The 14,099-nt window shown below is 34.0% G+C and overlaps 1 protein-coding gene and 1 non-coding gene across 5 annotated transcripts in view; both read right to left on the minus strand.

Annotated features, from left to right (window-relative positions):
• Lrba (LPS responsive beige-like anchor protein) overlaps window positions 1-14,099 on the minus strand; it is a 576,347-nt gene that overhangs the window by 392,431 nt on the left and 169,817 nt on the right. For all 4 annotated transcript variants that reach the window (XM_029475138.2, XM_021158805.3, XM_085835789.1 and 1 more), the window contains exon 35: window positions 1,740-1,804. In XM_029475138.2, the coding sequence (XP_029330998.1) occupies window positions 1,740-1,804 (65 nt within the window). The remainder of the gene's footprint in view (window positions 1-1,739; window positions 1,805-14,099) is intronic.
• On the minus strand, window positions 12,880-12,986 carry LOC115030661 (U6 spliceosomal RNA). Its single transcript, XR_003836267.1, has one exon. It is a non-coding gene; the product is annotated as a U6 spliceosomal RNA (small nuclear RNA).

The raw sequence follows: 14,099 nt of genomic DNA on the forward strand, positions 1-14,099 counted from the left end.
CCACAGTGGTAAAGGCTCTAGGTAAGCATGAGCCATCTATATGTTCAGTGACTAGTACAGGTGTTGCTTTCAGCAATTTGGCCTTGCTGTCAGTTTCTGGAGAGCAGCCAATAATAGCCTGACAATAGCCAGAGAAGTAGGGGATTTCCATGGGACCCTTTAGGTTACGATGTAACCCATTAGCAGCACTAGAAGCTTTATTTGGTGATAAGAGGAGTCCAGTTTGGAGCTCAGTCTCCTCCATTATTTGACAATTTTACTTATATCTCCTTTACACACCTACACATTTTAGGAGGATTCTACCGTGCTAACGTATCAGTTCTCCATATGATCCCTCAAATGGTCATTAGTCTTAGGTGTTCCTTCCCTTATAAAATCCCTTACTGCTCTCCCCATCCTCTTACCCCTCCTTACCCCAGTCTCTTGCTCTATATATGTAACTTCTGTAGTTATGCAGGTAATAGCTTATCTAAGACTGCACAGCTAACATCCACATATAAGTGAAGACTTACTATTTTTTTGTCTGTCTTGTTTTTTCTTCATTTTTAAATTGGTTGTTTCATTCATTTACATTTCAAATGTTATTCCCCTTCCCAGTTTCCCCTCCACAAATCCCCTATTCCACCCCCTCCCTGCTTCTATGAGGGTGCTCCCACACCCACTCACCCACTCCCACCTCACTCCCTCCCCATTCTGTAACCTAAGGCTTTGTCTGCATGATGGTATCTTTATGTACAGAAACTTTTCAGTTTCATGAGGCCTCATTTACTAATTGCTATTCACATTGTTATGCTATCAGTGTTTGGTTCACAAAGTCTTTTCTTGTATCAATGAGATCAAGAATATTTACCATTTTCTCTTTTAACAGTTTCAGTGTATCTGGCCTTATGTTGAGCTGTTAGATCCATTTGGAATTGAGTTTTGTGCAGGGTGATAAGTGTGGATCTTCTTGGATTCTTCTGTATGTAGTGTACCAGTTTGGCCAGTGAGAATTTCTGGATTTAATATCAAAAATCAGATGTCCACAGGGTGTGGACTTATGTGTGGTTCTTCAATTTGATCCCATGAATTAGTGTGTGTTTCTGTGCCAACACTGTATTGTTTTTATTACTATTGCTCTGTTTTTCTTACTATTATTCTCTCATCTCATTACAATTTGAGATGAGGGAAGGCGATACCTCCAGGAGCTCTTTCATTTTTAAAACACTGCTTCCCTGTTCATTTCTATACTGCCATTGCTTTTCTTTCCTATCAGTAATTGTTGGTCTTTTTAATCCTTCTATTTCTTTTCTTTAAAGTGAAAATCATACCTGCTAATACCCCACACCAATTTCTCACAAAATCATACCACAAAGTAAACTTGCGCTACTTCTCATCACCAGACTATGATAAAAGATAGAAAAAAAAAAACATAGACATCAAATTCTCAAAAATGGTTCTACAAACAAAAAATTTAAAAGTTGTAAATAAATTTGGCTTCTTATAATACAAATAGAAATTACCAGTTTATTTTTGCTACTCCCAGATACAATTATTGAAAATGAAAACCAGAACCTCATCAGTATAATCATGAAAATTATAAAAAATGGACAGAGGTTCGCATGATTTTAGTAATCAATAGCCAAAGTGCTAAAATATTACTGATTCAAAAAACAAATACAGAATCCAAAGAATCAGTTCATATAGAAGAAAAAAAGAATATTTTAAAGTGAAATATAAATGGATATAAAATAAATTACCTTCCTTCATTGACAAGTTCAATAAAAGCAAGGCCTGCATTCTTCTGAATAGAATTCTGCCACTCCTAAGAAAACAATGAGAAATGGTTTAGGAAATTTTGCTTAGGTTAGTTCCTTATTAACATCACAACAGAACAGCATCTGTACTATTTCAGTTCTCTTTAGTAATGAAAGGACAGTAATGCCTAACCTGCTGCTGACTCAACACAGCACCTTGAACACAGACACCCTGAAAGAGAAAGTCACATTCCTGCTTCAGTGTAAACCAAAAGAGCCAGTCCATATTTTCCCTGCCACTGCTGTGCCAAACTGTTACATACTAACTAAATGGATATAACCTGGAGTTACAGCAGCAGCAGCAGCAGAAAATATTATATACAGATAATAATGTTTAAAACATAGTCCACAATGAAGACAGAATTGAGTGGTACAAAAATTTTAGTAACTAGAGTATACTCCCACAAAAAGCCACCACTAATAACATAGAGAACATGAGTCAAAATAAATCAGTTATAAACTGAAAACTATAATTTACTGGCATATAACCTAGCAATAAGTGGTATAAATTTCCAACTATATTCATTAACCATTAAAAATTTATATGTTAACTTTATCCACTAAAACAATGTCCATTAAAGGGCCTAGGAAGAAAATCAATCAGTAGAGTATGTTCAAATGAATTCTTTTATACTTACTCTCAACATTTATATAAAATAAGCATTGATACAATAAGGTCATTATGAGCTGAAATATTTTTAGAAATCTCAGTGAATATACTCGTGTTTGCACATTTACATGTTCCTATCTGTCCATCTTGTTCTATGTATTTACATAAACTTATACACATATCCTTTACTTTAATACTTCAATTCTTGTATTATAGTTACATGTTTTTATTTTTTCTTAAAACCTAAAATGAAAGACTATACTCAGTTACTGGCTATTGCGCATCATTAACCAAATAACATTTGTGAATATAGTCAACAGTGGAATTTTAAATTTTATGTAATTTCAAGGAAATTACATATGAATCTGTGTATCTTTCTCTTCTACTTTTAATTTTTTTGTAAACACATTTGCTCAACACTGTCTTTTAAAAAGCCCAAGAAAGCTGTAAAACTAAGACAGCATACCATGATTGTGCTGAATGACTCCGACAGAGAACATACTATCACACTAGGAAGTGCACATAGTACCATGAAAATTACATTCAACAGCAGGTAAACATGCAAAGGTGTCCAATGACTAGATCTGCCAAATGAGGGCAATGTATTATTAAGAAAAGAAGAAGGCATAAATGAAATGTCCTTGGAAATTTCACACTAGATTTTGTCACAATAAACACAACTTTAAAATACTTCTATTCCAGGTATTATTACTCTAACCCTTGTTAACATTTAGGAATTAGTGAAAAAGAAGTCTTTAGTATAGTCTCTCAAAAGTCATAGTTGTTATGCAACAGGTTATGGAAACCCTAAGTCCCTTTCACTAATATAAACAAAATCAAGTGTAAAACAGATATTTTAATTTGACTTAAAACCATTTTCTTTAGGGCAAATGATATTAACAAATATGTGGACCAACTAAAAATAATCAAATTCAACAAAAGAATTTATCCTGACAAACAGAAAGCAGCATCCCCACATTTCTTCTCACTGAGGTAGCAAGAAAATGAGGGTAAGCAGAAATTATAGAGAAGTCCTTGGATCCAGGACATAGGATCCCACACTTCACTCTCACTGAACACAGAACCATGAGAGTCAAACTGAATCTAAAACTAATCTCAAAGTTGTTTTATCTTTGACAGTATCATCTTGTATTCAAACTCATATTATTCAAAAGTACTCAAAGACATTCATTATAAAATTTAATTTTATATAAAAACATGAGCATACTCTTGTCTATATTTTCAATAAGCTGGTAAGCTTTATTTTGATTTTACTTTTACCAAATGAATTCTTACCTAAAAATAAAATCACAAAATGTTTCATTCAAATTCCAGAAAAAAATTAAATAGAATAAAGTTAGACTGAAAACATATTAAAATTAGTACTTATAACTATTAAAAAATCACCAATTAAAATATAAAGTACCCTAAATTTAGATTACATGTCAAATAAAATAATACTTTTCTTTTAAATTAAAAATAAATCAGATCAATAATTGACTAGAATGATATATACATAGTCTTAATTGCCTTTAAATATAAGATGTTTAGGTTTCTAACTGACTAAATAAATACACAAAACTAAATTTTTAATGATATTACTCATGAAAATACTAAAATAAAACCTATTAGATATTATCCTTAAAATATTTTTTAAAGAACAGAAAATACAAGTTAGACAAGAAGGTACATAAGACAACTAGAGAATTACAATTTTATAGGCACTCAAAAGAAAATCGAGTTTATCACTGGACTTCTTGTTCATACAGAGAGCTCTGTAAATCCTTTTCTAAGTTTGTTGTTTCCGTTAAGTAAAAGGAATAATATAATACCAGAATTAACAATGCTTATGAGAAGGAAGTTGAAGCTTAAGAGAAAACATCCTTGGATTTTTTTTTTTTTTTGATAATCACAATGTTCAAAGTCAATACATTTTCTGTATAATAAAAAACTCACTATAGTAGTTTGTGGAAGTTGCCAAAACTAAAAAGAATATTCATTAATCATGGTGTTTGAAGGCATTTTTCTCCGCTCAGAAACAATTATCAACAAGGCGTTAGTCTAAACAATTTTGTAAACCACAGTTCAATATAACCTTTAGTGAGTTTTAATAGTTGAGAAAAAGCTTAATGGTCATCATCTTTCATGATCATTTCAATATTTCATCACAGTATTTACAATTATATAGTGATGCAAAATGCATAGTACATTTAAAAGTCTTGGTTATCCTTTCCCCAGAGGTCCTGATGAAAACACGTTAAAAGCCTCAAATCCAACCACTAATGCAAGTAAGTAATTTCAAAGCACACTTCAGCACTTTCAAGAGGAAGAACTCAAAAAGCAGCAGAGTCAATAATTTCATACCTGTGCCTAAGCTATATTTAATTGATTATCACATCCGAGGACCATAACTGTTGCCTAATCAATTTGTACTAAGATACAATCTTAGGTTACTAATGTCTGAAGTCATGCAGTCACAACACGTATGAGTACACGCATGCAGACTACCAGTCCGCAAATGTCAAGCCAGTGATATTACATTAATTCCTCTCTATTATCAAACATTGATAATTCACTTAATGTAATTTCTAACTTCCTGAAAACTCCAGTTTTCTTTTTTAAAAAAATCATCATACAATATATTACTTGAAAGTAATAACCGCGCAGTGGCGCACGCCTTTAATCCCAACACTCGGGAGGCAGAGGCAGGCGAATTTCTGAGTTCAAGGCCAGCCTGGTCTACAAAGTGAGTTTCAGGACAGCCAGAGCTACACAGAGAAACCCTGCCTCGAAAAACAAAAAACAAACAAAAAAAGAAAGTATAAATGGACCATCTAAAGACTGCCATATCCAGGGATCCATCCCATAATCAGCTTCCAAACGCTGACACCATTGCATACACTAGCAAGATTTTGCTGAAAGGACCCAGATAGAGCTGTCTCTTGTGAGACAATGCCGGGGCCTAGCAAACACAGAAGTGGATGCTCACAGTCAGCTATTGGATGGATCACAGGGCCCCCAATGGAGGAGCTAGAGAAAGCACCCAAGGAACTAAATGGAACTGCAACCCTATAGGTGGAACAACATGATGAACTAACCAGTACCCCGGAGCTCTTGTCTCTAGCTGCATATGTATCGAAAGATGGCCTAGTCAGCCATCACTGGAAAGAGAGGCCCATTGGACATGCAAACTTTATATGCCCCAGTACAGGGGAACGCCAGTGCCAAAAAGGGGGAGTGAGTGGGTAGGGGAGTGGGAGGGAGTGTATTGGGGACTTTTTGGATAGCATTGGAAATGTAAATGAGGAAAATACCTAATAAAAAAAAAGAAGGTATAAATGGCTTTGCCTATATTTTACAGGTAAAAAAATTTGAAAGATTAGAGTAACTTCTAAAAATTAACATATTCAAAAGCACATAGATTCAGGCCACATTTTTATAAGATTCGTTACATGTAATTTTTCTTATCACTTTCTTTTGAGAAGTCATCAGTTTTGATAATCAGTGCAATAACTTATTTTGTGACCTAAATCATTTCTAAATTATATTTTAACTTTTTGAGTAATTTTTATGATTAACAAGCTAAGCATTTTATATACTTTTTAGAAGCTGGCCTATCTGCTCTTGAAATAAGTCTATTCAAATAATTTGTGAATTTCTGCATTGCCTTAATTTTGGTTTTAGACTTTCTACTTTGCTGACACAGGGTTTCCTGTAACCCAGTTTGGCACCAAACACTCTGTCAAAGCCAGCGTTGAACTCCTCATCCTCCTGCCTTCGACTTCCAGGTGCTGGGATTATGAAAGTATACTCGATGGTTTTAGTTTTTATGTTTCAAGTTGCTGCTCAGTTTCTTGCAGTATGTTATATATTCAAGGTACTAATCCATTATTACATAAAAGATTAGTTATTATTACATAATATAGACTCGCCTAGATTATCACATAGCACGCACTGTCTCTCAGTACATATGCCACCTCTTCACCCTTCATTGTTCCTTTTGACAACAGGAGGCTCTGTAATGTGAGATAACTGTATTTGTCTATTTTTTTCTTTTTGTCAGTTCACTGAACTATTATTCTCCCCCTAGAAAAGCAATGCACAAAAAATATCAAAGTGTCGCTGCTATCTTCTCTAATGGAAGAATACTAGCTCCAAATATTATATGTAGATCCTAAATCCATTTTACGTGGGTTTTTATACATTTTGCAAGATAGATGTCTAGTTGCATCTGTCTGGAAACTAATATACACATTTGTTGGTATTAAATACTGTTCAAAAAGTCTTCTCCAATATGCTTTTATTGTCAGTAAAAATCAGTTTGCTGTAGCAATGTGGGCACTCGACTCTGTTTCACTGACAGTTGTGTTCATTTTAAACTCAAGTCTGTGTTGTTCTGGCCACAATAACCTTGTGTTACCTGCAGGCCATTTAGTGTTAGGTCTTCAGCTATGTTCTTTTTATTCAAGACTGAATTGACTAATTACTTTCTCTTGAGGTTCCATGTCAATTTTAGAATTGCTTTTATCTTTCTCTATGAATGTTAAATATAATCTGCACATCCTTTTCAGTAGTATGAACATATAGTTCTTTGTGACAATGAATGAACATGGAACGCCTCTCTAGATTTTGGTATACTCTTTAATTTTTTAGTCAATGTTTTATAATATTTAATGAGTCAACAACATTCTTAGTTTAGTTTTTTTTCTTTTCTACTTATTTATGGTAACAATCTTAAGAAAAGACTGATTTCTAAGCATTATATAGGCATATAAAATGTTATTGATTTTTGTATGTTCATTTTGTGTCCTATAATATTTTATCAATTTTGATAAATCTTTGGTACATACTTTATGTTTTATGCATATTAAATCAAGTCAACAGCTAACAGAAAATGTCATCTCCTTTTCTATTCAGTTGCCTTTTACTTCTTTCTCTTGTGCTCTGCCTAGGATTTCTATCACTGTGTTGAGTAAGAATAGAGAAGATTAACAACTTAATCAATAGTCCACATTGAGACAAGTGTCAAGTTTCATGGGCTCCACAGTCATTCTTCATTTCCGATTATTAATCTAACTGGTATTTCAAATGATAACTCTTGAACTCTGAAATTCTCCTGCTTTTTACAGTCTGTTCGCAACTATCACAAGTGCATTTTTTTTTCATTTATTTGAGTTCCAAAATGTTTGATTCTTCTACGGACTCACTGACACATTTCTCATTCACAGGATGAAATGTTTTCCTACCTCACTGAATTGTTTGCATTTCTTTGTATCTGTTGAGTTTTCTTTTTTAAAAAAATTATTTAATTTTTTTTTTACACTCCAGATTTTATCCCTCTCCTGGTCCACCCCAACTGTTCTACATCCCATACCTCCTCCCCCCATCACCCCAAGGAAGTCCCCACCCCACTACTTCTTAAAATTGGTTTTTAAACTCTTTTATAGCAAGCTGGCATTTCTCCTTTCCTGTGATTTCTATTGGTTGAGGGTAATTGTTACTTTGTGGGTAGAAATTAGGTTGCCTTGTATTTTATTTTATTTTATTTTATTTCATTGGTCCTTAAATTGTTAGTTATACAATAGGAAAGCTGTCTCTTGACTTAAGAGTGTTCACTGGCGTAATGGCATGCATCAGTTGAGTATGTTACACTGGCTCTGGTTCCAAATGAACACCTACTGTAATCTCCATACAACTCCTTTGCTGATACCTAATGAGTCTCAAGAATGCTCATGGAAATGCTCAGTAGAGAGGATGCCATCATCTTAGTTGACAGGCTCACCATCAGCTCAGAATGTGGCACTAAAAACCATAGGTGCTGAGCACATCATGACTGCCCTGCAAAAGACCCAACAAGCAGCTGAAAGAGTCAGATGCAGGTATTTACACCCAACCAATAGGCAGAATCTGCTGACCACTGTGATTGAATTGGGGAAGGCTAGAAAAAGCTGAGGAGGAGGGCAACCCTGTAGGAGGACCAGCAATCTCAATTGACCTGGACCCCCAAGATATACCAACTGATATGAAGCCTCCAACACAAATGCTCTTACGCTCAAGAGACTGGAAGTCCCAGGGAGTGGGGAGATCTGGTGAGATGGGGGCTGGGGGAGGTGGGGAGATCCTCATGGAGATGAAGGAGGGGGAGGGGGAAGTATGGGATGTGGAACAAAGGGTGGACCAGAAGGAGGATAAAATCTGGAGTGTAAAAAAAGACTAAATAAAATATGAAAAGAAGTTTCAATAATTTATGTAGAGGTGAGGATTCTAGAATAAGCCAGGAAAGCTAAAGTAGGGAAGTGCAAAGGAAGGGAAAGTGCCTAAAAGACACCTTCAGCTATGTAGGAAAAGCAATGATCTAGAGTCTGATTATGCCTGACACAGCATATCCAGTAATTAAGGGCAGGGCTTCTGTCGGTGTCTGAGACCCCTGTAGATGCCCTACTTGTCCTTGGCTGGTGGTGACAAACAACACAATAAAACACCCCTGGCCCCTGGTGGGTTCCTGGCTGCTCCTCACGCCTGCAAGTGGGTAGATGAACCTCCCCGATGTATGCAAGTTTTCTGTGTAAACAATAAATATTTCTTTTATATTATTTTGAAATCAGAACAATCATTCAAGTTTCATGAATACCAATGTCAAAATTAAGAAAATAAAAATGTATTGTAAAGTAATTATTAAGTATCTATTGATTTTCTAATCTTGATATTCTGACCTGTCAAATAAAAATAACAATTTATGTGGGTACTATAATATTATTCATTAAGATAAGCTGTGAAATTTGGAATTAAACATGGTTGATATAAAAGAAAGAAATGAAAACTAAATTAACAAACATTTAAACTCATAATTACTAATTTTCATTCTTACATAAAAAGTGTTAGGTGTTAATGGTTTATTTTGACTTTGGTTGGTTATTTTTTGTTATCCTGGTTTGGAATTTATTCATTGTAATATATATCTATCTATACATTCATTTGTTTACAAGGGAGCATGTACATGTGTGTACATGTGCTATCTTTATTTCTTTTTGTTTTATTTTGTTTAGCAAGGTCTCATTTTGCCCAAGCTGACTCGCATGCTCTACATAGCCACAGCTGAACTTGAACTTCTGATCCTTCTCTATATACAAACCTTCTTCTTAGCAACCTCTCACGTGAGGGGATAACAGACTACACCATGAGTCTCAAGTGTTTTCCTTTTTATAGCCCCGTTGCTATGTTCCCGAGGCTGGGCATGCATACATACATACATGCCCAAGCAATTCTCCTGCCTAGACTTCTAAGGAGTTGGACTGCAGTGACACAGTGCTAGGGTTTGGATTTTTAATCAAATGCCAACACTAATTTTTAAAATAGTATATATTCACCTGCCATTATTATTTTTAAAAAATTTAAACTAGATTTGCTAAGTTCCAGTGACCTAACGAGATGACCAAAACACTATCAAGAATCAAAGTGGTCAGAAAGGAGATTTTGAATAAAGAGGAACATGTGTGAACACAAAACTGAAAAATACTATACGTAAGACCAAAGGTCAAACTGAGGCAAAACTTGTTCTTGCCGTAGATGCAGTAGACATCAGAGCTCAAGGGAAGTGTGCAGTGAGTTTTCAGGAGCATTGGCTGTTTGTCAGCACTCTCTCAAGAGTGCATCTGTCTAGTCACTGTCCCTACTATAAGCACATGCCAGGAAAGAATAAGGCAGAAGTGCAAAGGAAAAGCCTGACTCCATCTTCACCTCAGATGGAATGTCCTTCTGTGACAGTAAAAACAAGTAACTGCCCTTGGAAAAGCACTGCTCTCATTTTTATATAAAAGCATAGTCTGGTTCTACGAGTAAATGAAACACATGTCTAAGTAACTATTAAGTTAAAAATAGGAGAAAATGAATTCTATTAAAATCTAAGCACACGGCTCAATTTTATACTCGTTAGCAAAAAAAAAAAAAAAAAAAAAATCAAATGAAACCCTATGTACAAGGAAATGGGTATTTTAAAAGTAACTATTCATGGAATGTATAAACTGTAGAACTGAGAGTGAATAGAGATTTTTAAACTACAAAAGATAAGAATAACACATACTCAAACATTTAATTATTATGAATATATCCTAATTTGTTTTCAAGTATGTCTAAAAATCACTCTTCAATCAATGAATTTCTAATAATTTCCGAACTCAATTCGTTGTTAGTATTCTTCACTGTTAAATACAGAAAGTATGGTTTCCACAGACAGCACAGTGGTTCTAAGCCTTTCTAGCTTTATGCTCCCAACAGATGATCATCATTAAGACTATCAGACTCCACACTCAGGAGCTATATAAATGTGTCCTATTAGTACATGGTCAGTCTGCTTGGCACTCGGCTTCTCCAGACATATGGCAACTCGTGCCCTTTGAGGTCTGAAGTCAAGTCTACAGGGAATCTCAAAGCCTGAACTGAAATTACAAGGCGGGTTCATTAAAGACTGCTGGAGGGAGAGCATGAAAGACATCCATTACAACTATATAAAACAGCTAATTATTTTTTAAACATTTTTAAGCCATCTAATGTACTCAATGTAATAAAAAGTATTCACCAATCAAGTTAGTTTTTAGAGCATTAGTTTCATGGCCTGTCCATTTTTCTTCAAGGCTCCCACCTCCATCCTCAGTGCATTTAACACTCATTTCACAATGATCAAATAAAGATTTTAATACCATAAAATTAAATTAGATTAACGCATGTTCTCTAAAGCCTCTCCTACAGATTTACAAGCATGTTCCATATGCATTCATTGTTTCTTTCTAAAACTTGGTTTGGATTAACATATACTATTAGCTTGAACTCAGCCAGATATATACACATGGAAATGTTTCTATAACATTCTATAAAGGTGTCTGTTTCTATAATTTTTATTATAAACTGATAATCATGAAAAGTATGAGTATAAATCATTATAAAACATTATGTAAAGAGCTATTCATCAAACATGTGCAAAAAAGAAAATATATGAAGGATGAAATGTTCAGTTGTAAAATGTTTTAAAAGACTTTCCATTAATTGATAAACAGGAATTGATACATTTGGATATCTTCACATTGCCAGAACTTTTTAATAGAAAAAGCATAAATATTTTCTAATTAATAACTGCTGCCACTTTAACTGCTCAAATGTCTAGATACTTTTTTGATTTGGAAGAATAAAATCACTATTTATTAAGTTTCACAACAAAACAATGTTACTACTGAATATTTATTAGAATAACAAATCTCTATAAAATGTTACATAAAATTCATTAGCTTGCCTCAATCATTTGTTCAATGTACATATAGCTGTTTGTGACAGACTATTTCCAAAAAGTAGTTACAACCTCAATCCATATGTAAAAAGATAACAGAAACAAGTACATTAACTCAGTTAAAAAAAATAAAAATCTAACAAAAACAGATTACCAATGATTTATATGGATGTCTAGTGCTGAAGTTAATTACAAGTAACCCAATAAAATAGTGCTTTTATTATTGTGTAGCAAGTACCAGCCGTAGACTTGGAGGCAGAGCTCTTTATGCTGCCTTTCACATGCACAGTCCCACAGCACACAGCATTAAGAATTAAACATGTGGTAAATAAGCCCATACAGAAAACAGCAGCTTTTAACTAAAAGCAGAAACTTTCCTGCTGTTTAACCATTTGAAGTCACCTAAGTCTGCACACTAACTACCTTACATGTATATAATTCATTGAAAAAACTGTCAAGGTTAATAGAAAATGAGATTTTTAATTCAGTGCTCAAGTCTAACTTCAAATAAAGAATAATTGCAAAAACACACACATTTGGTTATAATTCATCATGAACGAGTAAGATTTATGTTTATGCTGTGAAATGATATGTCTTCAGAAGTAAAATTATCTGAACATCATACTACATACACCCATAAAGCTCCAGTCTTTGATTTTAAACATATACTATCTAAGAAACATACAAGGAATATTAATTTCTTAGGTGTTGAGCCATAACCCACTGGCCAATCATACAAATAATAACTTTGGTTGTAGAAAGACATAAGATTTCATAATCTTCAAATATTTATCAATGCACTTAATAAGATGTTAGCTGATACCTAGAACAACACAGAAGTCCTAAGGCATGCTCTGGATGGACGCCATGATGTCATCCATTCTTCTACCTACAACATAACTTAAATAGCAATAGAAGCAACTTGAAAATCTGATGTTCTTATATCTGAAGCCTTTTCTGTCTCAACACAATGCTCAAAATTGTGGTATTTAATTGTATTATTTCCATGTGCAATGTTCTGTTTTGATAAATGTATAAATTTCATGGGGTAAGATAAAGTAATGAACAAATCGATCAACTTGTGTACTTAGTATAGTTTTTGAATCAGATTCCGATTTTTAAGAGAAATTTCTCCAATGATATGTGTCCTTTTCCAAACTGACAAAACTTTGAGAACCATCATATAACACAATTTTTTTTTAATTGAACGCTTCACGAATTTGTGTGTCATCCTTGGGCAGGGGCCATGCTAATCTTCTCTGTATCGTTCCAATTTTAGTATCTGTGCTGCCGAAGTGAGCACATAACACAAATTTTTAATGATGATGATATATTTAGTAAGTTTTTAAACATTTTGAAAATCTGTAAATTAAACATGAACTATGTAAAGATAAAGGCGGTATAAATGAGGACTAGATTTTACAAAGGAGAGCCCTTCAACGCTGAGGTTTCTAACACTGCCAGAGCTTCCTGTAGTTTGGTACACCAGCCTTCCTGGAAGGGCTATCGTTATGATGAGAACCAGAGCAGTAGAATCACCTGTGGTATCTACAGCAGAGAGCCCATGTGACCCTTAACGTATCTATATGGAAAAGAATGCAAAAGTTGTTGGGCTTTGAGGAACTCTAGGAGCTAATTCTTTATGGTTCAACATGGAAACAGGTTAGACGGGACATGTGATTATAAATATAGATAATAACACAGAGATGAAAATAGTGTTATTTTATTTTGTGCGATAAAAATATAAGACATAAATTAATTTCCTGAGAGGAAAAACAGAGGCACTGAGGTGACTGATGAAGAAGATTCTGTGTGCTAGAAACACAGTCAGCACTAACAACTTCAGTATGTGGCCTAGTTTGTTCCACTAGCAGTTCTGTATACTTTTACAAATAGTTACTAACAAGATCTCAGTGCTCTCATAGCTCTCATTAAGAAACAAAATCTTAGGAATTTAAAAGAAACTGATTCACTCCAAGTTATTTGTTAGCCAGTAACAGGAGGAAAAATGTTTACAAATATTCAAAATTAGTCACTGCCCAAAGTCACTTAGCTTCATATCTTGTTAGCATCATGTTGTAACATCTAAACATTTATGTCATAAGACAGTAGCATGACCAAAAAGTATATACTATCAAGGTATAATAGATAGACTGCTTATAGAATACTCTAACTGTACCTGTGAAGGTACTACAGCACACTAAAAAATCTTATCTCAAAACTCAGGAAGCAGTGCAAACACTTTAAAGATTTATATGTAAATCTAGATAAAAAAGCTGGAAAGGTCAAATTTAATTACGTACTCTAACTGTGATCCAGTATTATATCATAAGTATACTTTGTATAAAAATGTAAAATTGAATATACTTGAGCCTTTAAAAAGTCATTAAAGGGAGATTAAACAAAGGAAATTTAA

Source organism: Mus caroli, unplaced genomic scaffold (genome assembly GCF_978045245.1).
Source record: "Mus caroli unplaced genomic scaffold, Mus_caroli_1 scaffold_3, whole genome shotgun sequence".
NCBI classification, from domain to species: domain Eukaryota; kingdom Metazoa; phylum Chordata; class Mammalia; order Rodentia; family Muridae; genus Mus; species Mus caroli.